Genomic DNA, 27,375 nt, shown 5'->3' with positions numbered 1-27,375 from the left:
TTGTTGCTGTATGTGCACACTCATCGCAGGCAGTGTCAGAAACTGTATGATGTTACATTTTTGAAAGCTGTATTTTTAAACTAATAATTTATCAAGTTTCATTTCTATTGAGTAATATAATACAAATGTCTATTTGCTAAGTGAGAACAAGAGAGCTTTTACCCATCCCTAGATGAATTTTCAGGAGTTAATACTCTGATTTTAGACAAAGAAGCCTTGTTTTCACTCCCTGTTAATAGGCTATAGTGAAATAATCTTGATGTTTATGTATTCCTGTTCCTTTTTTATTTCTATTTCTATTGCATTACTAATAAATTTTAAAAAAATACCCTATGGCAGTTTCATATCAGAAGTATTGTAGTTCATAACTCTCAACACTATAGAATTGTAGAGTATTATGATTTTGTAGCTAATGATACCTTTGAGTCGAGTGAGCTGTCCCAGTCATCATGTCAATACGAAACAAAGAAATCTAAGTTACAGTATCCTCTCAAAATCCACTAAAATAGAAGACATGGATTATATAAATCTTATCCCTGTACTGTTTACATTTAGCAATGTTGAGAGAAAAAGCCCAATACAAGCATGTTTCACCTGGCTGGTAGAGAAGGGCTTTTGAAGAGGGATTTTCCCTTCTGGGTCATTTCAGTGGCTCCGTCATTTGGTGATGGCTCGGACAGTCTGTCCCTCATACCTGACACCTGGATCTGCGCTGAACACCACTGTCTCCAGCGGGCTTGTTCGGGGAGTGCGATGATGGTGCTTGGTAAGGGAAGGACGTTGGGATTTGGGTGTCAGTGGCAAAGCCTGCTGTGCAGAGCTGCTGGTGGCAGCGGGTGTGCTGGGCCCACCTTTGCAGAGTTTACAGGAGCTGAAGGCTCATTTCACCACAGAGGCTGGAAAGCTCTTTCAGGTTGGTGCAATGCATGTCTGCTGAACATGTCATGAAAGCCTGGACGGCCACTGCGCACACTGAACATACTCTGTAACTAGAGTAATCTTCATTGGGCAAATCATCTAGCACCATCAGCAAATGTGCTGGTTTTGCTAATATTTATCAGTGGATATAATAATAGCATCTATTTTAGCATGACTAACTTTTGAAGAGCCCCTCAAGCTCTTTAGCAGCCATTTGATAGGCCACGTTTACTGCAGCATGATCAAAGGGAGCTGAGCTCACTTCTGCAGCTCACTTCATTTCCATTTAAGACATGAGTCCATTTCACCATTTACAGTCTTACTTAATGCAGCAGTCAGTCTCTGCTTGAGCCTGGAAGGTTTTAAATTGCGTGTTTGTTCAAGTTTTGCTTTTCTTCTGTGAGTCAGAAGTTTTATCCATTAAAAAACTGAAGCACTGCAACACTTGGTCCCTGGCCCCAGACTACAATCCAAAACACAAGGTACCACGTTTGTGCTTCTCCCTGAATCATCTATCACTCATTCAAAATAGAAGAAACGGGCATCTCTGCCAGTGGTTCATCACCAGCACTGGGAGTCAGGTGGTCCGAAAGCTGGCATCGGAGCCCAGACCTCCTTCCACTGGCACGGTGCTCTTCCTCAGCATTGGAGGACGCGGTGATTCGGCAGGAGCCGGGGGCCAGCGCTGGGCAGCCGCCGTGCCCAGCAGCAGCAGCACCAGCTGCAGCTGCAGCTGCAGGGTACACACCACAGGAGCCCTGGGGAAGGGAAAGCCACTGCCTGGGTTTTAGGCACTCACAGGATGGGATCAGCATTTAGCAGAGAGGGGATCTGAAGTTAAATTTTGGATTTAGCTGCCTAAAGTCTGATGAAATCCCGATTTAGACAGTTGGGGGCTTGTTTTGTTTTATTTCTTGTTTTTCTTTCAGTTTTTTTGGTTTGCCCTTTCATTGAGCAGCACCAGAGATTGGGTTTTTTAAGAGAATTTCATGCAGTGAATAAATTGTCTTCATTCTTCAGAAGTGGATTTTTTCTCACTGCTAGACTATCTCCAGATATCAGAGTGGGATTCTCTGTCAGGGTCCTATCATAGGCTCAAATAAGGATTTCCTCTCCTACTGTGGTGTAGGAAAGGAAGAAGTGCCTTACCGCCCAGTCTCCTTTGTGAAAACACTTCAACCGCTGGAATAATCATTCATTCTAAATAGCAGGACTCCAGCGTTTCAACCACAGCAGGGGTCTTCATGAATGTCACTACAAAGCACACTTCATGCATGTGGGAAAGATGGGGTATAAGGGGAGGATCACCATTATGCCAGCACAGTCTGAGTGCATTAAAAATACAATATAACAAATGTGGGATGAAACCATCAAAGGTATGCATGTTTTACAATCCAAATGAAAATATGTTGCAATATGTCTGTATACATCATGTTGTTTCAAATGACATATATTGCAGTTGTGGAATTTTCCCCATCATTAAAAATAACATTCTTAATCATATGGCCCAGGAAAAAAAATATTGCTTTGTAGATTGATTAATTTGTAAATACAAAGAGAAGGCTTTGAAGATGAAAAGAATAATGCTTTGCACTTCTATGACTCTTCCCATTCAAAGACGGGAGGCTGCTCAGCAAACAGTGGTGCTTTCAGACTTGCACCACCTTTTTGAACTAAATGTCTTTATTTTACTTATTTGAAAAATGAGAGGGAAAACATGACACAGTCAAAGTCATGCCAGGAATTCATTGACAAAACCTAAACCAGAATAACTACCAGTTGAGTACATTAGCCATTAGACTACCCTGCCTGCAAACACTGAAGATATTACTTGTATGGTTTATTATGAAATGCTTTCAAGCACTCTTATTTTTGTAAGGTCCCTTAACAAGTTGTGTTCAACATACATCAGTGTATGTAATGGCCAACTGCAATCTTGTTACATCCACAGATATAACATTATGATACTAAACTGATGAGAAGCAAAGTACACTACAGATACACAACTCCTTTTCTGCCTTTTGTGCGATTTGTGCTGATGGGAACAGCATTTCTGAGACATTATTACTCTGAGAGATTGATGTGAAGAGGCGCAGTGATGGGTGGCATCATATGAGGAAATCATCCATCCACTCTTGAGAATTACTCCTTAAAAGTTTTCGATCCTAGCTCAGTTCTGCAACCCTACGTTTGGTGGCTTCAGCCCTCAATAGAGGCCGAAAGCTTACACTAGCAGAGCTCTCTGAGAGACATATTTGCTCAGGGGCATGAATCCTACCTCCTGTGAGAGTGGCTTCTCTCATTTCAGGTACAATAGCTTTGGCACAGGTTCACCAGTTCACCAGCCGGGGCACAGAAGGGTCATCCCTACAGGTCTGTGTCACTCCCCACAGGGAATTCCCTCTCAGCAGAAGGACCTTTCCTGCACCCCTTGAGACCTTGGGGAGCTCCAGGCGTGTAGCTATTGAGAAATGTTTTCACTGAGTATGAAAAAGAGATGCTTTTGTGTGGCTAGCCCCACATTGATGCTCCTCCTGCACACGGCTGAGGTCACTGATTTTGTTTTAATTTTTTGTTATGATTATAGAGATGTTTCTGTGACAATAAATATTCCAGAGGTCTACTTTATGCATATATTTAAGTTGTATTTTGTTACAATTTAATATCTGATTTATACAAAGCCACAACAATATAAATCTGTGCCTTCTGAATTATATTACAGAAGAATAAGACTAGAGCAAGCTATAATGTAGCTATATTTTTTAAACGGTACTTAAATAACAGCATAGCAAATTGATCGTTTAAGGTATACACAAAAACTGCCATTCTGGAACAAAGTGGTACTAAAATAGTCATTCTGCTCAGTTTTTTAGAATGAGCATTTTAATTTGACTAACAATTTACAAGAATGTGTAAAAACCCAAAAGTAGACGACAATGTCCAAAGGATGTATGTCAGCTACACTGTGAGAGAGATGTGTCTCTCCTCCGCAAACAGATACCCACAGTGCCTGTGAACAGAGGGAGGTTTCTCAGCACTATATCTTACGTTTCCCAACCAGCAGGATAATGTTTTGTACTTGTGCCTTATCAGAACTGATATTCATAATTCCCCATCTTCCCATGTCAGTGTTTCACTGTTTTCAGGATCCAGCACAATTAAGGGCATCTCATGGGAACTGATGTGTACTAGGAAAATTTACTGTCGGCCATGTAAATAATAAAGCATGCATAAAAATGTATGTGTAAGATGTAGCACCACATGTGTTCAATATATTAATGTTAGAAAGGGCTAGCCAATCTCATCCATGTCACTTTCTACATTTGCAATAAGAGAGAAAATTGGTAATTTATGTTACTGGAAATTTGCCCAGATACAGAAAATGAACTATGGCAAGTGTCTTCTGAGAGGTAGTTGGAAAAAATACTGCATTTCTTCTAGTGATTTCATATGTTATGCTTGCCTTTAGTGAGGGATTTATTGGGAAAGTTAATTTGCACTACTAAACAAGTCATAGAAAGTAGCTGGGGAGAGTTTACCTGTAATCTTAACTTCTGTCATCACATATGCCTGTTTACCGCCTCAATGAACCTAACTTCATGTTTTGCTTATCCATCTCCTGTATCTTTCATCAAATATGGTATTAATTATACCAAAAGAGGTAGGGGAAGAAAGAACACAATATTCCATTTGTACAGTGTGGGTTATTTCTGCAGGGGACAATAGAAACTCCACTGGTTCAAACTCATTGAATTTCCATGAGATTTTCCTGAGCGGGTGGTGGAGCAGGAGAATGGAAGGCAGAATGACCTACAAGTAATAGGCAGGAAATTCAGCTCCCTATGCTCGCAGATTCCTTTGATATCTGCCAGAGCCCAAGGCCACCTACATTGACACCTTCATCCCTCCATGGCTTTTGCTGCCTCGGTCCATTTCTGCTTTCCCAGTACAAGATCCCAAGACACAACCCGGGGATGGAAGAAAACAGTTAAATCATCAGCTAACTTAAGCTTGACTGGCTCAAGAAAAAAAGCAATAGGGAACAATCCTTTCCTACGGTTTTCAACATTACTTTACACTATTTTCCAGCATGGACTGTACCTTTTATTTTTGTGGATAGCTATAGTTTTGTTTTGAATTAAACTTTCTTATTTAATTTGGATCAAAATTTGACTTGGAATAAACTTTTTTGTTCTGGCTTGTGAAATCACCCAAGGCCCACAATGTCATCAAAGCAGTTTTGTGTTACGTGTGTTTTTTCAAAGTAATTTCTTTCTACAGATTCATAAGTGTGTCCAGAAATTTAGATAAATTCCACTTTTCGTCTCATTCTGACATACAAAAGAAATAAAATGTGGTTGAACCAAAGAAACCTTCACCGAATTGCCCCGGAACATGAATAAACATCGGGGTTTAAATTTCAGGATCAGGTCCATACAGTAATAAAATATTTGGCTGTTGGGGAAAGAATGCTGGTTGTTCTTAAAACACCTCTGCCAGCCAGTGCAAGGTGTAGAATTACTAATCCTCCTCAGGGGAAGCCATGCGTGGCATTCTTCTCTTTGGTGGTGGCATTCAAGAGAGTCCTAGACAGAGGAAAAAGTAATAGGGGCAATAATGACAGTCTCTGAATGAAGCCCTGAGAAATAGCCCAGGCCCTGCCGCCTGGCTGCCAGCCATCCAAGCATGAAGAACAATTGTGCATTTGTTTCAGATACCAAGTCACCTAATTTTAAAAACGCTTCCTGATGCAGGCCTTTAATTCTTAAGTATTTCACCACCTGATGTTTCTCTCTCAAACTTTCAAAGAAGGAAGAGAAAACCAGAGCTACAGATAAGAGAAAGGAGGGAAACTAAAAGGATTTTGTCATTAGCGCAGTCATAATTCAAGAAAAAAAGGGCAAGAAGAGAATTTGTTTTCAACTTTCTGATGCCCAATAACCCCTCCTTGTCCCACTACTTTCCGACAGAATAAATGCTGGAATAAAGGATAGAATGAATCTCAAAAAAAAAAAAAAAAAAAAAGTATTGTGTGCCATAAATTATACAAGCAGATGCAGCCATGAACTAAAGAATTAAGAACATAAAACCCCTGCAGCGTGCACTGGCTGACGAAGGGCTGGAGGTTGCCAAGGGACACTGCATGACCACCATGTGGTCCAAGCTAGGATCGTGCTCTAAACATCAGCCTGCAGCCCTGACATGCAAGGGCTTGCTGCCTTTTCCTTTACATTCTTCCGCTTAAACAGCTCTTTTACATATCATTAGCTGTTTAATGAATGTTTTGACCATGACCAGCTTGTGGTATATTTTATAGATGCCTGAGAAATCTCGCACTGAAGAATTTTGCATCTTTTCCTCAAACCATCCCTTCAGACGAACATTCCTACATGAAGATGAATGAGTCCCCCTAGACTAAGGGATGGGTAGAACAGGCCAAGGGCTAAGTCTTCAGCAGCTGTAACCTTGTAGAGCACTATCAGTTTCAGCTGAAGTCTTGATTTCATTACTTTTTATTTGTTAGAAAAAAGTGTTATATAGCTTTATGGTACTATATACAAAAATAATTACACATAACCTAGCTAGCTGCTTAATGCTCATCAGACACTTCAACTAAACATTTTTTTTGGCAAAGTTAAAACTCTGGATACAGATTTTTCAGATTTGCACATCTATAATATCCCCCAATTCCTTCATGATATCTTTTATTTCAAGACAACAGCTACTATTTTCTTATTCAGCAATCATTTCAGAAGGAAAAAAAAGCTTAGCAATATTGATGCAATTTAGTGTCATACAACCAATTAAGAAAAAAATGCATTTCAAAGAAGGTGATGTTCATTTCATATCAGTAAGATGTTTTAAAGAAAACCTGTACAAGACTGTATAAAAGGATATTTTGCCAGTTTCACTCTTTTAAATGTCATTTGGTGACTATCCAAGAATAAGGAGTAAATAGTACTTTATGCTGGAAAAGAATACATGTGACTCATGATTTTCAGCTGTCACACATGTGAACTTGTGGAAAATGATGCAATTAGAGACCAGAAGCAGAGCAAAATATCTGTTTACATTCAGCTCTGCCAAGCAGATCAGAACTGCTGGAGGACTGAAGAAAAAGCGGCCTTTTCTCTCTTGCTCATGTCCTCCATGGGGTGAGTCCTCCTCAGAGTTACATCGTATTCAAGCAATACAGTTAGGGGACAGTCTTGATATGATTTAGCATTTTGTACTTTTTCCATTCATCTGATGAAGTGTGAGTGTTTGCTTTGTCATTCATTCACCATTTCCTTCCATGTGAAGTTAGGAAATATGGCACATGAAGACTGAAACCCGGTGTTTTTCCATCCCTGCATGTTTTCCCTTGGAGATCAGAAATTCAAGTTATCCCACTGTAGAGGAAGGAGAGGAAATGTAGTAATAAAGTCCCTGGCTTTGTCACAAGCCCCTTACTGACCTGACCAGAAGAAAGTGTATGGAAAGGGATTGAACTATTCAAGGTAAGTATAGATGAACATCAAAAGTATGTTGAGATAAAACCAGAAAGACAAAAGCACAAAATAAGATACAAGCAGGGACAGTGAGGTAACAAGATGTTGTTCTACAAATGCATATGAAGAAGGCCAAGAGAGTGGTGGCCCACTACTCAGGGGTGCAAGACAACAATCAACAGATGACACAGGGAAGGTGCAAGTGATTAATGACTTTTTTTGTATCTGTCTTCATTAAAGCTATTTCAACAAACATGTTAAGCCAGTGCTGTTGCCAAAAAATGTAGTTACACCCTCACTGCTCCAGTCTGTTCCCACCTCATCGCTGCCTTCCTGCATCCCGCTGCCACAGTGATTCGTAAGGGTGTGCAGGGATTTTGGATGGGGAAACTGATCCAGCTGAAAATTAACCTAGCAAATAAATGATTGTTACTAGGATCAATCCGTTTTGCAGTATGATTTGTGTCATGGCTGTACTCTATTCAGATAATTTTTTTCAAATTATCTAGACTTGATAACTTCATCCAATGATGCTTAACGAGATGGGTCGTTACTCTCTCTGAGTGACTAGATGTAGAGGGTGTCAGAGGATAAGAAATAGGAAAGCATGATGCCTGTCATTACAATGGAGAAAAAAGGAGCTAGATTATTGATCAGTCTGATTGAGTTCCTGCCCTAAAATCTAGCATTTTTTAAACAAACTATTTATAAGTGCCTAGAAGATAAGGAGAAAGTGAGTAGCATTCAGCTTTAGTTCCCACTCAGCTTTAGTTGTAAGAACAAAGTCTGTCAAACCAGTCTAGTTCGTTCTATAACTGTATTGTGCTGTGGGGAGGGGAAGGGCAATTGGTGTCATATAACTCAACTTCAGTAAGGGTTTTTGCACACTCATGACACTCATAAGCAAATAAGGAAACAGTCTGGCTGACCCTGCTACACCTGTTCTAACAGGTGTAAGGCTGTTCAGGTAATTCTAACTAAAAAGTGACACAAAATGGAAGGATGTATGAAATACAATTCTGCACAGGTTTGTTCTTAGTCCCATTATAGTCCACATTTTCATTAGTAACTGAAAAAGGGAGCAGACATACTTAGTAAATGTGGAGATCACAGCTTGGGAGCTCTGTGAGCACGCTAGTCAATAGGCAGATTAAAATTTTAAAAAGATCTTGGAAGCTTGAAGGAACTATCTGTAAAATCAAGATAAAATGTACTAAGGACCACTACAGAGGACTACATTTAGATAGGAATTATCTGCTGGAAGGTGGGTAATAACTGGTTAGGAAATAGCTTGACCAAGATTAGACCACAAACCAAACACTGAGTCAGCTATGTTATGCAGAGTGGGAAAGGTAAGCATCATACTGCAATGGATAAATAATCCTGAAAATGTATGAAGAAATTCTTCTACTCTATTCCGCATTGATAATGCCTCAGCTGGAGCCTTAAGTCCAGTTTAACTTGTATCAAGAAAGATTCTCTTTCAGGTTCTACATTAGAATAAAAAAATCTTTCCGACTGTAAGGGCAATAAAGCACTGGGATAAGTTTCCTGGGGAAGTTATAGAGCATCCATGGAACATCTCTAAGATCATTTTATACAAATATATGTCCTGTTTGATGTGATACAGCTGGTCCTGCCTTGGGACAGGTCTCAAGGTCTTTTCCAGCCTAGGTTTCCTGTGATCCACCCCACCGAGTTATTGCTTGATCCATTCAGCTTTCTGGGGAACAGTAGCTGCAGACTCATTTCCAGGGGCATTTTGCTGTTCTCATGTGAGGTTCACAGGTAATTGGCTGAAATGCCTCAAATAATCCTGCTTTACTTACAAGATCTCTCTCAGTTGCTATCAAGCTGGAGTAATATAAATTAGGACATTGCTCCATTTTTCTGTCCTGAGGAGATCAAATCTTGCCCCCATTTAAGTCACTGGCAATATATTCCTACCACCCCCAAGAGCAGCTGATGGAGAAAACAGTTTAATTAATGTCATACCAGAAAATAAAGTTGATGTACCAAAAAATCAAGTCACTTTTCTGAGCACTCAAGTGTATGGTGCTACTATTCTGGGGGCTAGTGATGGAGAGAATCAGCCTTTCTTCTCATGGTCACTGGCATGTGTCAGGTCAGGTCAACTCGAAGCAATCAAGTCCACTGGTCCTCATTATAAAATGAGCTAATGCCCCTTTCCCTCTTATGAGGAGGTACAAAGCAGAGTCAAAACTTGGCAAAAAATCACTATCGCAGTTGCAAGAGTGAAATGCCAAAAGCCCGTGTAGGCGTTATGACTGAGGTGTCCTCAATGTCCATTTCCAAAACAATACATGGAATGTCTGGGATTTCATTTTTCTACTCTGTTCCCTTTTTTGGATCCACTCTTATAATGCTTATATGGACAAGCTGATGAAGTAAAAAGGCTATTCGCACTGACTGCAATATTTGCTTTCAGTTACAAGTGTCTAATTGCTGTACACCTACGGAAAGGAGAGCTCTCTCTGGGTTTGATGCTCCTGGGCATCTGTAATCAGCACGTCTGAAAAGATTTTAAAGTGAGCTCAGCCTGTATTTGTCTTCATATCACAAAGTACTGCTAGGAACAGAATCAAATGTTTGGGTCTCTTTATATTATTTCCTTGTATGAGATGAAAGGCATTTATGGCTATCTTTTCTCTGCATTCAGAGACACCTACCTGTACTCATGTACTCGATGATCTTAAAGGTCTTTCCCAACCTAAATGATTCTATGATTCTATGTAATGACATTCTGTACAAACCATCCTCCCTTTCGTTCATAAAAGAGTAACAATCTAATATGATTTATTTCTTAGTGGCACAGTCTCCTAAACAGGCATTGAAAATTATCATTAACCTTGAAGGCTAGACAATCTATTTTTTGGACTTGCCCTTCACAGCGCTAACAAAAGCAGTTTCTACAAGAGAAATTTGACTTTCACATTACCCGAGATACACATTTAAATTAATAAAATATATTAATCTTTTATATATTCCAGAACCTAAACCACAAAGTTTAAAATGATATCTTCACACTTATGAAACTCAGGTTTGCCATTCTGCTTAGGTGTAAGAGTGTGACATTTGAGAAAGCTGTGACATTTGGATCTGTGTCCAACAGAGGGAGGTGTTCAGAAACACGGATTTGGTCCAAACTCCTTCTAAGTTTAAGGAATTCAAAAGAAGGGGGGGTGGCACACAAATGTAAATGAGCAACACGTACATGACTATTGCAGTTCAATTCATTTAGCTGCTCTGTGAGAATTCAGGTGTGGAGTCGCTGCCTACTTACAGTGTCAGACCTACCTGGAATATTTAGGATCAGCCCAACATTCGGCGGGAGGACTTTAAGATCAGACAGGTAACAATATCACCTCTGTGCTGGAAAGGAATTTTGATTCTCTTACAAATAAAAATCACTAGTTCATACCTCCTGACTGATGTAAGGCAAACTCAAGCACAGGTCCAGTCTGGTAGGCAATTTGTGTTCAGTAAAAACCTGAAGTTACTCGGCTGTGCCTTCCTCACAGGCAGTCACTATGGCAATGGGAAAATATTGTGAGGTATAGGAATGATGGGAATATGACTCAGAGAGTACAGAAAAAGGAACATTCAAAAACATAACTCCCAGTAGGCACAGAGTACACTTTTCAAAAATATGCACAAATCAAGGATGATAATCTGGTACTGCTTTGCACCAATGTGTTTATTGGGAAATGCAGTTAATAAATAACAAGCTGTAGTGCTGTATGTTTTCAGCCCCTCTATTATTGGGGGGAAACAGAAGCTGGCGGTGAAGGAAACGGCAGCTCTCTGCTCTGCTCCTTCCAGCCCTGCACCTTCCCCCACAAGACCGCCATGCGGCTGGAACTGTGTTTATCAATAAGGGACATGTTTGGACAGACTCGGTCAAGTCAGTGTATGACTTCCGTGGCCTTTCCAAGTGGGAAGGCTTCTTCTTTCACTTGAGAAGCCACAGAGGCTGTGGGAGCCCCTCTATGAAGTCTCCCATCTCACTGACCCTGGTCCCACCAAATTGGGATTTGGCCCAAGTACAAAGGAAGTAGCCCAAAGCAAGAGCTTTTCCCCACAGGAAGACATCCCCACAGAACATCACATGAACAAGAACTACCAGGCTAACTCAGACCTGTGCTCTGCCTGGCCCAGTGCCTGATGGGCTTCAGCTTGCCACAAAACAAGATAAGACAGCTTATCCTCTGGAGAATTTTCTCCCAGGTCTGCTATTTAGTTGTTTAGTCTCAAGAAGCATGAAGATAGATATTTATAGACATATATAAATAAATATGTATTTTTTTAACTTGTTTTTAAAAAAATCTACCTCATGCAGCTAATGATGATTACATGGCCTGTATTAGTGCTAGTCATTCTCCAAATCCTTTACGCTTTTGGCCTCAGTAGCACACTGACGTAGTCCCACAGATCAATTATGCATTGTGCAAAAGCCTTTCTTTTAATCAAATTTATGTTCTGCCTTTTACTTTGCTTAATGTCTCTTTATCCTTGAACTCTGAGAAGCACCACATATTAACTACTCTCTCTCTAGCGTACAGCTTTTCCCTACACCCTTCTCAAGCTTCCCCTTCAATTTACTCAAATCCTTCAATCGTTTCTGCCCTGAAGGTGGTGAGAGCTTCCCTCCTCATGGGTTTCTGGGACCTGTGGAGTTTGGGGGCTGTCCCCAAGCTTCCCCTCCTGACCTGCAAGCTGCTGTTTCTTCATGAGAAATTCAGTGAGCTGAAGTAGTCCACTGCACCCTTTGATCCTGCTCCCCTGAGTTTTACTGTGGGAGGTACAAGGGAGCCCTGAGGCATCAACATGATTATACTGTATTCTTTTACCTTAAAAATACTGGCCACCAGTATTGTTGCTCAGCAACATGAAACTGTGTATCACTGCTAGCTTCATTAAACTTTAAAAATATTTTTCCTTGCCAACTCAAATAAATAATTGACGATGATTTCAGTGTATATTTAGCATGTCTGTTGGAATTCCAGTAAGTAGGTAAAACAGTTTTATATATCTAGAATTAAGAATAACTAACTAATATTGGCTGTAAAACAAAATGCATAGGTGAAAAATACTTGCACTTACATAGCAATTTGTATATTGCTCAAAAGTGCTATATCAAATAAATGTCAAAACCCTGTAATTATTTCTTTACTGAACACACTGCACCTTCATTTTTGTGAAGAGCATTAAATCTTACTGTATAGTTTCCTACTACAAAAGACTACAACAACTGATCCTTTGACTTCCTTATTATACATATATTTGCTAATACAGGCAATTGAACACATTAAATACACATGACTAGAGAAGAACAGATTTCAACATTTATATTCTCTGGTTGAGTAATAGTGCCTGGGGTTATTAAAAGGGAATGGGTTGTAAAACTCAAGTGTACTTTTCGTCATCTAACTGATGGATGACTTGTTATTCACCCCTAGCATGGGTCCCAGCTAAAATAAATTGCTGCAATGCTTATCAGCAGATTCTTTTCTATTATCTGCCTGAAGCCCCAGTTTTATCTAATTGGTGGCATTACCAGAACATTTTTCTGCAAATATAGAAGCCTCTTAGTAAATGCAATTGCTACTTTAATCCATGAGAGACACGTTTAGATGAGTATCTGTGAGCAGAATGGAGAGAACCTGAGCTAGAGAGCTCCAGAGATCTCCGATCTAAATGACTGCCAAAATAAACATAAGTGGAGATAGAAGGATTAATCCTGTAATCCTTACTTAAGCAAAATTCCTGCTATCTTCAGTGAGATTCTCACCAGGAAACAGCTGCAGAAATTGGCCTAAATGAAGCAGAAATGAGAAAGGCCAAATTCTACCTCTGGGTGTGTGCGTGTAGCTTCTGTAAAACCTGTAAAAAAGTGTGACATCCTGGGTCTGGGATAATCAGCATATAAATTCCCACCAAGCTCTACAGTACCAAGACTTTACTTGATATAAATACCAAGTACATCCGTACCCCCATAGGGAAACATTTCCATCCAGCTTCGCTAAGAAGCAAGAAAACAAGCGCAAACTGAAACTAACATTCAGAATTATGATGTGCATTTTATTAGAAAGTGTCTTCCATTTTAACCAATCTTACGAGTGTTTGAAGCATTTATCTTCACTGAACTCAGAATTATTGCCCCCATTTTCCAGCAGAGATGGAAAACCAACATGGAAAGTTAAGTGATTTTCCACAGACCACACAGCAAGTGATTAGTATCATGGGGACAAATTAATCTTGGGTGTAAATCCATAAAGATTAATGGAGCTCTAACAGGGATTAATTTGGCCCATCATCTCTAAGGATAGCAAAACCAATTAGGCGATGTCATTAATCTTCTGGTTAGTACAGGACTGTTTCTTAAGCAATACTGAAGGAAAGGAAATAGAACAAGACTGACCAAAGGACCCACTAAAACAGATGAATTGGCCATTTCTTGGCAGAGGTTCTCAGCAGGAGCCTTAAATAGTGGCAGCAACCCCGATGTGCCCTCAGGCTCCCATCTCAACTGGGATGCTCTACAGCAATCATTTATTTGAGGATTGGAGAGTCAGCCCAGATTTCAGTTTCTGATAAGGTTTATGTCTTTTCTTAGGGCAAGACTTCCATGAAACTGATTTGGAGTCAAATATATTTATTATAGCCCTGGGATATTCAAATCTGTGGAAAACACGAAGTGGTTAATGCTTTACGGAAAGTAGCACTTGAAAGATTCATAAATTTTAAAATTTCCACTTTTGGCCTGACAAAATATGAACTGTCCCATTAGAAATAAGTCTATAAGAAGGAAGTATTGCAAATTCTATATAGCTGACATGTTCTGAGATTTGGAAAAAAAGTATTTCCTTATTCTCTGGTTGGAACAATATAAAATTTTCCATCTTAAATACCGAAGATGTTCCTGATGCTTACAAAAGTGTCAAAACTGGCCCTCAGCATAGAATGATCTGTCTTCTGTTTGCCTCAGAAATTATATTTTTAAAATAAGCTAAATTAGACAGAAAGTTTTTTTGTTAAAGGATAATGACCAGCTATAACAAACGCATACAAAGCAGAGATGAACAGAACAACGAAGATCTATGGCTCCCAGACCATGGTTGATGGAATTTATGGAAAAAGAACATCTGTGTCATTGGCAAGGTCTAGCGTGAGGACATTGAATAGCAGATAGTGAATTTGTGTCCAAAAGTTGTGTGCATTACCTAATAGGCCTGGTAAAAATGTTCCACTGGGATTTTGAAAGCAAAACTTGGCAACAGTGAGATCATTAAAACCCTACTGCATAGAAGCCCTCATTCAAAATGTAATAACATATAGCAGATTTTTCATTGTTATTAGGAGAAAAAATATTCAAGCTGTAACAGGGATCTTCCAATCAATAATTCTGCCTGTATAAGAGTTTCACAGATTAGATTTCATAATCTGTGAAATAACTTAAAACTCCTTTCATGGGGATGTTCTTGGATAAATTAAAACCTCTTTCCTCATTTTATGTGATGTAGGAGTTCAAATGAGGTGATGTGCTCAAGGCTGATGGTATGGCTCCATTCATCAGGGAGGACGTCATGATGCTGCCTCGTGCTGCAGTAGGGAAGCCAGGCTTTGCGGGACGGGGCTTTACAGCTTCCTTCCCACCCGAGGTGACCAAACATGTTTTAGGAATATAATGACACACGGCTGCATCCATCTATGGACAAAGGATGCTAAAAAGACATGGAGTAAGCACCTAACCAGAACATGAAAGAAACTTTAATTTTGGCAGGGTGACTTGAATATAGAAGATGGAGTGGGGTGGAAATGTTTCTGAGTCGGTGCTGATGGTATGTCAGCACAAATACACTTAGGAATTGGTACTTCTAAATACCAATGCTCATAAGCTTAGAAATTGTGATGTGGAAAATTTCATCATCCAAAAGTAGGAAATAAATGTACCAGAGAGTGTTTCTACATGGTATCATCTATGCTTCAGAAGGGTAGTGAAAGCAACAGAAAATGTGTTTAAGAAAAAGCTGTCAAATTAGGCCCATAATATATAAGAAGATAAAAGAATGTCCATTTTAATATCTTCCTTTGACAGATGGATCTAAAGAAATATTCTGAGAAATGCTCCAACACAAGCCTATGTTTCCAGAAGGCCTTTCAGACTATAAAATGGATATATTTCTGTCTCACTGTTTGTTTCTGACAACCATATCTGGTGATTATTAGAGGAAGAAATTCTAAAAATACACTTTTTTCATAAGTAGCTAATATATTGAACATTATGATTTCTAGACAAGAAGAAAATTCTGCATATAGACAGTTGTGTTTCAGTAGACTAGCTATCTTAATACTAGTTTTCCTTTTAAAAAATAGACCATCTTTATCATTAATGATTAGGGAAAATGGGTAGTGACCATGTCACCATTTATCCAGTCTTTCTAATGTGCAAATACAGCTGCAGCACAGCGCTGCAAGCACAAGGTTTTGTAAAACCAGACAGTAAATGTAAAACTGTGCAAAAGCTATGTAAAACTAGTGCAGTAAATGTAAACCAGTCCATGCTTTCAGCTCTGGTATGGGCAGAGTAGGAGCCGGATACACGTACCTTATCTCATCTTCTGAAGCTAATGTTTGTTGTAGAAACAATATAGAAACCAACACAGCATCACAAATATTAGCTTCATGCAAATAAGCTTATAATAAAAATTGCATTTAGTGTTCAGGGGACAAAATCAATACTTTAGTGCTGTAGTGAATACCACAGTAAAAATACCTGACATTCAAATCCGAGTTGCTTCATAAAAAATAACTCCCCACAAACTATAGCCTGTCTATTTCATATATCTTTGTCGCCCTACTTAAAACACATGTGTCAGAAATAATTTATTAGGAGAGATATATGCATATTCATAGTAATTACTGCTTCACAATTCCAGTTGCAGTAAAGCTGAAAGATCCTAGAGAATAACAGCAAGAAAAGTAGCAATGGAAACTACTTCTAGGTGCTGTGGGGCACAGTAATGCCCAGACCTTTTCCCGTAAACACTGTATTATCTGTTTGCTGATCATTTGACTGGTACAGCAACTGCTGCTTTTGTTAGTAATTAGCTCTGGTTCTGTTTTAAGAAAATAGTAACAGGCATCCTGAAATGCATGTATTTATGGAAAAGCCTTTTATGTTCTAGTTTGAATATGTTTGATGCTGTTCAGAGGTTTACCAGGTTCTTTTTTGCAGACTGTGGACAACAATAGTGGAAACATTTATTCATTGGCTCACATACACATTTAGTGTTATATACGGATTGTCAACACAAATTAAAAAGTTGGTTTACATCACTGGACATATGTCATCTTAAAATCAGAGTAAAAGAACAGACTCCATGTAAGTATGTGAAATCTTCATGGTCATTTTCACACACCCATTTTAATTCCTATTTACATCAAGTTAGCAGCAAATAAGCTCCTCACCATGTCCTTGCTAGGAAGCAGATGCTTCAGCTGTGGTGGCGCCTTGCCCTCTTCAGAGGTATCAGCTCAACACTTGCTACCATCCCACAGTGCTTAGTGTTACCCTGAGGGATGTAAAACCTCATTTCTACCAGCAAGCATCCCTTAAGATGTTTTGGAAGATGATACCAGTCCAAAGCAGATGGTACAGGTCTGTCCCTGTCATCTCCCTAGGGAGGGTACCACCTCGAGCCCCATTTTGAAGGGAACACAGGTGCAGCACAACATGTCCAAGGGGACTAAAGGGGCCAGTCCCACAGAAAACGGAATACAGGTGCTCCAGAAAGTCAAGCCAGACACAAACCCCTTGCTTTGAGCACACAGCTATTGAGGGGCTAAATATGAAGGCAAGACAGACCAAGGTCTGAAGTACATCCTACAGAGTCAGCATCCTGAGAGTATGAACAGCTGGTTAATATCATTAAAGGAGATGGAAAAACATTGTGAAGATGACATGACCAGGGGGAAAAGATCAGTGTACACTAAAAGCCAGAGAAGTGCCTGGTTGCATGAATGCTCAGCGTCAATATCAGGTCACATGCAGGAGGCAACCCAACAGGACTGTTCCCTGCACAGTTTCATGGTACCCACAAAAAGCTACCATCTTCACCTCCCCTAGGTGCCCGGCATGCTGGAGATTCCCTTCCCTCACATGCTGGGTGATGTGAACTCCAACAGTATGATTAGTAGTATCATTTATGCACTAGCTATCTTATCTCTTTATTCCGAACAAAGCAGAACCCATGAGGATGGATTCATCATTCAATCTACTACAGACTACAGGCAATACATGACCTAGGATTTTCTCAAATATTTTTGTTAGAAAGGAAAAATATCTGCTTTTCCACAAACCCTGGCATTTGACCTCCCAGCTGGATAGTTTCAGGTAGCTTCAGAGGTCTCACTGTACTTCTGTCTTTCAATAGCTCCTGGATGTCCGACACAGCCCTATGTTTGGCTTGTGCCAGGATGAAGTGCCTTGTCTCCTTAAGAGATCTCCTCCCTCTTCACTGTGCATGAGCCTATTCCACAAGAGCAAGCATAAGACTTTTGTAAAGCTCTCTCTGAACAAAGCAGCCAGCTCCAAAAGCATCTTTCTACCTGGGCTGTCTCAGCTGCTCACAGTTAATGAGCCGCATGCTATATAATACAGCAATGGGGCTGTCAGAAGGGTTTTTGAACCTCTTCTTGCTGTGCAGAGCCCAGGTTTGGTGCATGCATAATTCAAATGATACCATTTGCTGCTGTGATGACAATTGCTGGACTCGGGCAGATTTGTGGGATCGATCAATGTGAAGGGAAGAACTGCTGAGGGCATTGGCAGTGTACAGCAATCGCTGACAGCACCTCCCGGAATTACACCTGCAGACCAGAAAGTCACAGCCATGTGCAGACAGCAGTACCCTAGTACAGGAGAGCTGGTATTTCTGGGGCTGGATAGAAATGCAACACATTTGTCTCTTTTAAATCTGGTTTTGATTCTGGGGTATGCTGCCGAGCTGTACAATGCAGTGAGAAAGACAATACCACTATTTAATCTACATAGATTAGTCTCTGTATGAACTCAAATCCTGGATTTTCTTGGCTAGATGTCAGGATGGGGATTACTTTTGTTAGCTAATGAGTAACATAAAAAGATCTACAAGTCTACTACTTAGGAAAATAAAATATATTTAAAATCAGGTATTTTGATTACTTGTTTTTTTCCTTACTGACTGAAAGTACAGTTATGTATAGTCTCAAGCTAGTAAGCAACAAATCCTTTCTTATTAAAGTAACTTAAACATTAATGGTGTTATAGCTTGCTTTAGATTTATAGATTTTTTTTACTACCACCTGTCTACTTTCCAGACTGTACTGAAGAAAAAGGAAAGCTATTTTCTGTTCTAAACTCACATAAAACACTCACCATGAACAGGTAATACTTAAAAAGAAACAAGTCTATGAGAACTTCAGAGCTCAGCACTGAGTCAGAATGATTTTTCTTGCTGTTGTATGGTATTTAAAATCAGACAATGATGAAACAGACACTACCCTACAGTGTCATATCCAGTCCATAGAAAACATCATTGCAGTAACCATCTACTTACTACTTAACACCGAAACACCATCACACTTAAGGAAAATTAATTACTTTGTAGATGAAGTTAAAATCCCAGCTGTTACAGAATACAAGCTAATTCTCATGTCAAGGACAATGTGAAATTAAGTAATGGAAGAAGCGAGTGACCTGTACAGAACTCTGGTGCTCCACTGTGGTCTGCCTGAGATGGCTCCTCGGGGATGGACTTCATGCTCCTCAGCAATGTCCCCAGAGCAGCTGGTGAGTTATGTCCAGAACTCAAAGGGCTCTGCATGAGAGGCAGCTGGGTGCCTTATCTTCTTTTTATTTATGTGAAGGTTACAATGGCAGCAGACAGCAATGCATAGACACTAAATTAATTAAGCTGGTTTTAAGCCACAGCATTAAGGTGATGTCATAAGAACCCGCTTAGAATGGCAAGGTCACTGGAAAGGGAGAGTACACGTCCTGCAGTAAAAGAATTTGTAGTTTGGGTTTGTGTTGGATGCCTTGTGTGGACGTGTCAAACGATTGTTTTTCAGTCCTGGCACCACCTGAAAAAGTACTTTTGCTATCCATTGAATTATCCAACAGCATCTCTGATTTAAGCAGGAGAAGAACTGATACACCTGCTTCAGCTGTGAGCAACACACATAATATACTCAGAAAAGCATAAATTAGATACATTTGGAAACACATAGAACTGGGAAAATATTTTGGTTCAAGATAACATAGTCCATATAGTTTATGCCAGACTGAGTTTGTGTTTGCATACAAGCATGCTCAGATAGGCATATGCTGGGCAATCAGAAATCTGCCCAGTTTACCACTTGCACTGAAATGACATTTTATGACCATTTTGCATTGATAGTTTAATTATGTTGTACAGCTGAGACTGAGGGGTTTTTCCTCTATTTCCTATGTAACTAGTTTTGTAAAAATCAAGAACAGCAACAATTAGTTTTGATTTTCTTCATAGCCTTATGAAAACAAAATTTTAGGGAGACTCTAACAGAAGAAATAAAGCAGATGCTGATGCATTGTAAGCTCTTAATGATGCTATTGATTCATTCTGAAATATTTTTAACTAGGAAATGTTGAGCATCTGAATTGTAGCCATAACCCTCTCATACAGAAGCCTTTTCTACAGCTTGTATAAAATAAGTGCAAGCCTGTGTCTTCAGCATTAATGGAATCAGCTGAAGTGAGTAATGCTTTGTGTATCCTAAGGCTGTGATCCTGTAAACGTGGTAAAAAGATGGCAGTGTTGGTTTTTCTAAGCAGTCAGTCCCACATGAGGTGAACTGAGTCAGAGCATTCGAGATGGATGGGCAGCTCTGAGAAAGGAGCTTTTGTTCCTCATCTCCAGTCTCTAACAGTCACAGTGAAATCGTCTCTACCATCTACCTATTAGCATCAACATCACTGGGGCTGTTTGTGTGAGAAACACTTATGAATATAAGCAAAGGTCACACAAGGAGACTCTTAAATCAGGATCTTTTTTTGTGACAAACTTAAAATGACCGCACTGATGACATACCAGTGCCTCCCATAAGGAAAAGCTAGAGGCAGCTAGAGAGACAGATGTGGTTCAATTTGTCACTGAGAGCTTTACAGTAACAACTATTTATCCTTGCCTGCAGTATTCAGACAAACAACTGAAGAGAAACAATTCTGTTCACTACATGGCAGTCTCCTACCCCTTTTTTTCCTGGTAGCTGTTACTTGTAATTGCAGCAAGAATAATATCCTGAGGGCTTTATGCTGATCTGCTGGATTTGAACATCAGGCTCTCAATTTACAGCCTCTACATCCCACCACCACCAGACAAGTACACACTGTTTCTGCTAATAAAAGCTTACGAAACAAGCTTAGACCTGGGTAGATTTTACCAATTTCATACAAGGAATTGACTGTAAAATCCACTCGGTAATCACGCAAAACCGGAAGGCAGATGAAATAGCTCTGCTCTGCTCTCAATGCCATGGGGCACATTTTGTCCCGATTTGTGTGTGATCCAGCAGCACTGCAGGCAGTGAGCTGGATGGGCTCTGAGGTTGGGCAGCATGTGCCGGAGAGCGGATGCACTCTTTTAAGCTTCTTGTAGCACCTCAGTGTTTCCAAGTGCATGGAGGTTATACACTAGCTGTGCTTCAATGGTGCAGAAAAGCACTTTCCATTCAAAGTGAATAGTCATCAAAGTAATAGAGAAAATTGTTAAGTGCTGTCAATGGAGACATCTTTGCTTTTTTATAGATGCGTTAATGGAATGCCCTGCCACAAATCATGGGGGTTTGCAGCCCGTTACTTCCAAATGGTGAATATAATGACGAAAACAAATATTGTGTTACCCACTGGTTTCCATTATTGGGCTAAATTATTGGATTAAATCATGATCCCCAGAGCTGAAGTCAAAGGATTTTGCCCAGAGCAATGATTAAGATATAGAAGACGCAATCTCCCTGAGCTGAGAGGAAGCATGGGAGTTGGGGAGTGGCAGCTCAAAGGGTGCCTGAACACCCCCAATCGACCCACCACATGAGCTACTTCTTCATGGACACATGGACACACACATTTATATATACACATATATATATATATATATATGTCTCTATGTCTGTGGGCCCTGCTGCACAGCCAAGACAAGAGCACTCTGAGCCCTCCCCATCCATACAAGGAAGTCCAGCATTGCTCCATATGGATTTTTAGTATCTCCTATGCAATGCTTCACTGTTTTCTCGAGGTAAAAGGCAAAAGAAGCGTACGCACTGTTGCTAAAAATAGCCAGTTAAACCCTCAGTGATTCATTTGTTGGTGGGGAGTACCCATAAGTGCCTCTATCTAAACAGTCTGTCTCTGGCTCAGTATCTCCCGTGCCAGCTTGTGAATATCTCTCCAGCCTTGCTCAGTCTGTTTTCCTATGGGTTATATCTTCTTTAGCTAAATATATTAGGACAGTCTATTTTTCTCCCTCCATGGCACCAAGACCCAAGCATGACTTCCTCTCATGCTAGGAATTTCAAAAATAAATCACTATTATTTCCCTAGGAACATATAGCATTACAAAAAAACCCACCCAAAACCAAACAAAAAACCCCAGGAAACAAAGCCAAGGAATCATCCCTTTCTCAGGTTAGATATGTTGGAATAATAACAGGAACAGGAATATGCTGTTAAACTTCAGTAGCAGACTTCTTTGCATTGCTCTGATTTATGCAAGTAATAAATAATTTCACTGAATGACTTCTCGAGGTACAGCTAAAGAAGGCTTCATGTGAGAAAGAAAGCTTCATGTGATTTAGCTCCCCATCCCCCAATCATACACACTCAGGGTGATGACCGGGATTTAAATCACAATCCTGTAAATTGCCATGGATTGGGAGAAAATTAAATTGGACCCTTTGGTGACATCCTTGTAGTGCGAGTGGCTGTTTATGAATGTATAACTGAGCTTATTGATAGGCATTTTGAACCTGAAATGGGCTCTGTTTGGAGCTGTTGGATTTTTTAATACCTGATACAATATCACGATATTTCTGGAACTATCCTATGTTTTTTGTAAGCAAGTTCTACCTGTCACTCACAACCCCTAGGCAGAATGAAGGAACAAGGTGCTTCCTCAGTTGCAGTATGGGCTTCTTTACATCAGCTCCAATGTGAAGGGCAGGTAAATCAGGTGGTTTAGCCGAGAGAGCTGGGCAATGAGTGTATATTGATGTTACTGATGTGAGCCCCAAACACAGAGAAGCCCAAACCTGTTTTTCCTCCAGAGTATCCCTTCAGCTACATGTGGCTGAAAGAGGCCTTTCCCAGGATTGAAACCATCACTCGCTGCCTGGTGTACCCACACACTGACTCCAGAGGAAACAAATCTGGGATGCTGTGTTTAATAATTCTTTCTTTCTTTTCCCTCTTTCTTTGTTTTTTTCTTCTAATGGGATCTCATGTTTGACATATTTTTTCTCTTTTGATGCAGGGACTCACTGGTAACTAATAAAATATATCTGGTTTTAATTTTTGCAGCTAAGTGTCATTTTGGGAGGTATTTAAGTTACAGTAGGATAACTGGGGAATAATAAATAAATCCTTGGGGTAGTGATACTTAGTTACAAACTATTTAGTCTCCTCAGTTAATACATGCCACATAACCAGATTTTAACGTCTTTATATTTTTGCTAACAAAATAGTATTTTCTTAATACATTCACTGATATTATTTGGCAGTCACCTTTTTTTTTTTCTCTGTAAACACAATCTGTCTTTGTTAGGAAACATCATTACCACTGACAAAGCTAGTGATTTCTTTATTCTGCACATAATACTACATGTCCTTGTTGGAACATGACAAGATACCAGCATATTTGTCTTCCCCTCTGTAAAAGTTTCCCCAAACACTTTCCCTTCTAACAGCATGTTCATGATCCATACTGTGCATGCTTAGACTACACACATCATGTTAGCAAGGCAACATCAGCAAATTTGTGATCTATCCCTGTTTTCCCTCAAGGGCGAGGCATGCACAGTTCCATGACTGAAGAGGAAAGACACTACCTCCCAGCAGCCAAAAAGCACAAAAAGACTCATGTGCTGTGGCTCTGTCTGAATGAGTAAGTAGCTGAAAATAATACCGCTTACATTTTCTTTGGCAATGGGGATTATAGACAATATTTATCCTCCTTTTCAAATTTTCTGTGAACCAGCTAGTTCAAGATTACAGCTAACATAACTGGAATACAGACTAGTTAGTGGTGCTGTAGCTGGCTTCATCTCCAACAGACCAGCTTTGAAATACTAATAAATTCATCCATGAGATACTCTGCTCTCTTCTGTGTAACAGTGGATCTTGCAGCTAGTGTCTCATTTTCTGTAATCTGACCCTATCTTGGTCCCACTGTTAATGCTCCGAACTATCAGTCAAGGCATTAATCCCAAGATTGTGTTCTAAGCCCATTCCTGGAAAGGCAATGGAACTAGGTATCAATGATATTTTTCAGTTCAACTAGTACATGCCATAAAGATTACATTTGTGCAAGAGACAGCAGGACAAAGATACACTCATCAGTTGATGCATGTTTGATCAAACAATTTAAAAGAAAAATAACAGACGAGATCTTGAGATTTTTGGAACCTAAGTTCAGTCTTATCGGTAACTCCAAGTTGAGCTCCTTGAAATCAATGAAAATATTTGAATGAGGAACAAGACAGACTTGGGGTGAATATTTCCAGATGGGACTGCAAACTACCTCCAGGAATCTTGCAACTGATAAACTCTGCTTGTAGCAATGGCACATAGCACTATTTAATGGCCTTTGGGGGCCTGTGCTTATTCAGTGGTAAGCACTGGGAGTACATCTCCTGCAAGATACACTCTGAGACTGATTTCAAAGTGGTGGTGTAGCAGGCCATCCCACTGGAGGGCCTTAGGAGGAAAAGGCATCAGCCGGGAAAATAAACAGAGACCCGAGCAACGCCAATAGAAAAGAACAGAACTAGAAAACAACTGTGAATTGGGCCCTTAAATCCAGGTTATTAATAGCTGCAGAATGGTTCTCCTTTAAACATGGACATCTGTTGCCTAAGTCCCCCAAATGAACTCTCTAAACTCTCATCTCTGAACCTCATAAAAGAGTTTTGATGTTTACAGTAAATGAAAAATAGTTTTTCTGATTGCTGCTCCACATGTCTGGCACTTCTGCAGTAAGTTCTTTGCAAATAAAGAAAATAATGATTGTATGCATTTTTCTGTAATTGTTAAGTGAATAAGTGAGCTTCATGGGCACCTTTATTTTCTCCCTTTCCAGAAAAAAAAAAAAACCACTCTGATAGCCTCGTAAAAGTCAGACTTTTTTCCAGCTATCATCAAACACAGGCAGTGTAAGCTAGCACACAGAGCAGAAGGAGCATTGATGCCTAGCACTGCTGACAGGCCAAGTAAGGCTAGAGCTTGGCAGAGAACCAGCAGCCCTTCTCCTGCGTAGCCACATGGCACTGCTAGGGTAGAGATTGAGGTCTGTCGTGAAGGGGCTAGTGCTGATTTTGACACCACTTTCTAAATGCTTCTCAACACTGTCTGGTTACAGCATCCCAGCCCAGTTAGTTAAGATGCCCTCTGCTATAGGATTTGAATCCTCTCAAGAAGTTGTAGGATAAGCACCAGTGCTTATCTGCTCAGCAATGTCAGGACTCAGGCCTTCGTGGGTACACACAGAAGTGGCAAGTTGGGCTGAAATGTCTGAACTAGCACTTATATTGGAGCTCCAGTGCACGATAGGATTTGAGACTAAGGTACCCAAATCTTTGTTCCTTCCTGGGAACCTGAGCTTTTTGTGGGCTTGGTGTGGCTTAACAGCCTGTGATTCACTCACAAACCATGAAAGACCTCAGAGGCTAAATTCCAGCCATCCTGTGAGATCCAGGTTGGGACGTGGGCCAGCCAGGCCACCCTTTGCCACTGACTGGAGCAAGGTCTAAGTATTTCTAAAAATGGGCCTCTATCCTTATTCAGAGAAACCTCCCCTTCATTTCACATATTTTATATCTGAGTAAGAGCTCAAAAACCCCCAAACAAAACCAAAATAAGGATTGGATTCATTAACTATTAATACTATTCATTACTAGTATTTCTACAGTAGCATTTGCATGCATGAAACTTCAGTACAAATGAAAATATATCCCTCCTTCACATATCTTACAAGTTAATTTATATGCAACGTAGCTTGTCAAGAGATGGCAAACAAAAGACCTGGGAGGAAGAGGATTTACTCTAAATAAGCCGATAGCTACAAATGATTCTGAATCATATTGGAATTAAGTGACTTAGTGCCACTAATGCCACTGGCACTGCTGCTAGCCTTGATACTGGTGAGCGACTTAATCTAAGAGGCTCTTTTGATTTCTCAGAGGCTCTTAATGGTTAATTTTCTATTCCTTTTCCTTTTTTTATTTCTCCTTCTTTAGGACTTGTCAGACAGAAAGGCTGATGTGTGAAAGGATCTAATCTAGGCTATGTTTAAGTTATGACAGGCGGGAGATCGGGGAACAAAAGAGAAGCAAGATAGAAAAAATATCTTGCAGTTCGGCTGATCCACTAATATTTGCTAATTGCAATAAATATGGTACAGCACAGAAGCTTCTAATGAGCTTATATAAAGGATTTTAATGGGAAGCTGTCAGGTTAAACATTGTGTTTAAAAATATAAATGTCCTTAATAATTCCAGATTAAAACAGAGTGAAGTTTGAATACCCAACTAATTTTTCCCCCTTTGTGCCAGGTTCTGAACTGTATTTCACACAACCCAGCCACGGAAAACAGATAGGGCTTTCTTCTGCTGCTTTCAGGCTGGAGCACACCTACATCATATGAGGGAGGACAGCACACAGATGCCCCAGGCAGCTCTGGAAATGCAGCTGCAGAGATGCAATGGAGCCGCGTTATGCCCTGGTTCGCCAGGCTGCCAGCAGCTCTTGTTAGCTTTGGCTCAGCTTCAGGCTCCTGGGACAGCAGCTCTGGGACTTGCACGAGCATTTCACCCTGGGATGGCAGTTCTGGGGCTTGCATGAGGGTTTCGCCCCCAGCATGGCAGCTCTGGGGGTGGCATGAGGGTTTTCATCCAAGGACAGCAGCTCTGGGGCTTGCAGGAGGGATTTCCCTGGGTGCGGCTCTATGCAATGGGGCTCTTGCAGCTCCACCAGGACTGGCCTGGGGGTCCTCACATGGCACAGGATCACAATGTGCAGCTTCATTTTCTTGTTTTAGTGCATGACTTAAATATTTCCATGTTTAGATTACAGGCCTTTCAGAGCAGAGTTTAAATCCAGAGCAGTGACTATGTTGGGTTTAACCAAAACTGAAGGAAAGAGCCTGTGGAAACTTCTTTACAAAGAAGTTTTGTAAATAGTGGTTTGATACTATGGTGATGGGTCCTTAGAACTGCCGACTTCATTTTTCTTTCTATTCAGTCCCTTAGTTTTCTTCCAAACATGTAGATCTTAGTCCTGTCCTACATGGCTGCGCTGATTGTGCATTTTTATGCATTAAACAAGTGCCAAGGAAATCATACTTGGAGAACAGTGATGCTGGATCTACTTCCCAGCCAAGCCTCTCACAGAAAATGTGGGAGGAGGCCAAATGCATCTGCCTGCCTTGATATCTCCAGGGGCCTCTAGATGTGCTTGTTTACCCTGGGTCTTGGTAAACCACAAAGGATGGTCCAAATCTGAGGGCGGTGAGAGTGTGATGGGTCTTGCCCAAACAAGAAAATCCATTCACAGACTGAAGGGCTCAGGTATGTTGCCATGTGGAAGTAATGCTTGAGGTCATGTCCTCTGCTGTCTGCATATCTGCCTGCTGAAGCCCCCTTGGTGCTGGGCCTG

At 40.4% G+C, this 27,375-nt stretch overlaps 1 protein-coding gene across 9 annotated transcripts in view; it reads right to left on the bottom strand.

Annotated features, from left to right (window-relative positions):
* Nucleotides 1–27,375, bottom strand: part of EML1 (EMAP like 1) — a 131,229-nt gene that overhangs the window by 88,608 nt on the left and 15,246 nt on the right. For 8 of the 9 annotated variants that reach the window (XM_074908640.1, XM_074908650.1, XM_074908651.1 and 5 more), the window contains exon 1: nt 19,171–19,334. The exons of the other annotated variant lie outside the window; for it this stretch is intronic. In XM_074908640.1, coding sequence (XP_074764741.1) covers nt 19,171–19,297 — 127 coding nt within the window. In that variant the 5' untranslated portion in view covers nt 19,298–19,334. Of the gene's footprint in view, nt 1–19,170; nt 19,335–27,375 lie in introns of those variants that run through there. 9 annotated transcript variants of the gene reach the window in all.

The sequence above is a fragment of the Athene noctua genome, chromosome 6 (assembly GCF_965140245.1).
Source record: "Athene noctua chromosome 6, bAthNoc1.hap1.1, whole genome shotgun sequence".
Taxonomy (NCBI): domain Eukaryota; kingdom Metazoa; phylum Chordata; class Aves; order Strigiformes; family Strigidae; genus Athene; species Athene noctua.
Note: the sequence above shows the minus strand (reverse complement) of the source record. Positions and strands in the feature narration are given on the sequence as shown.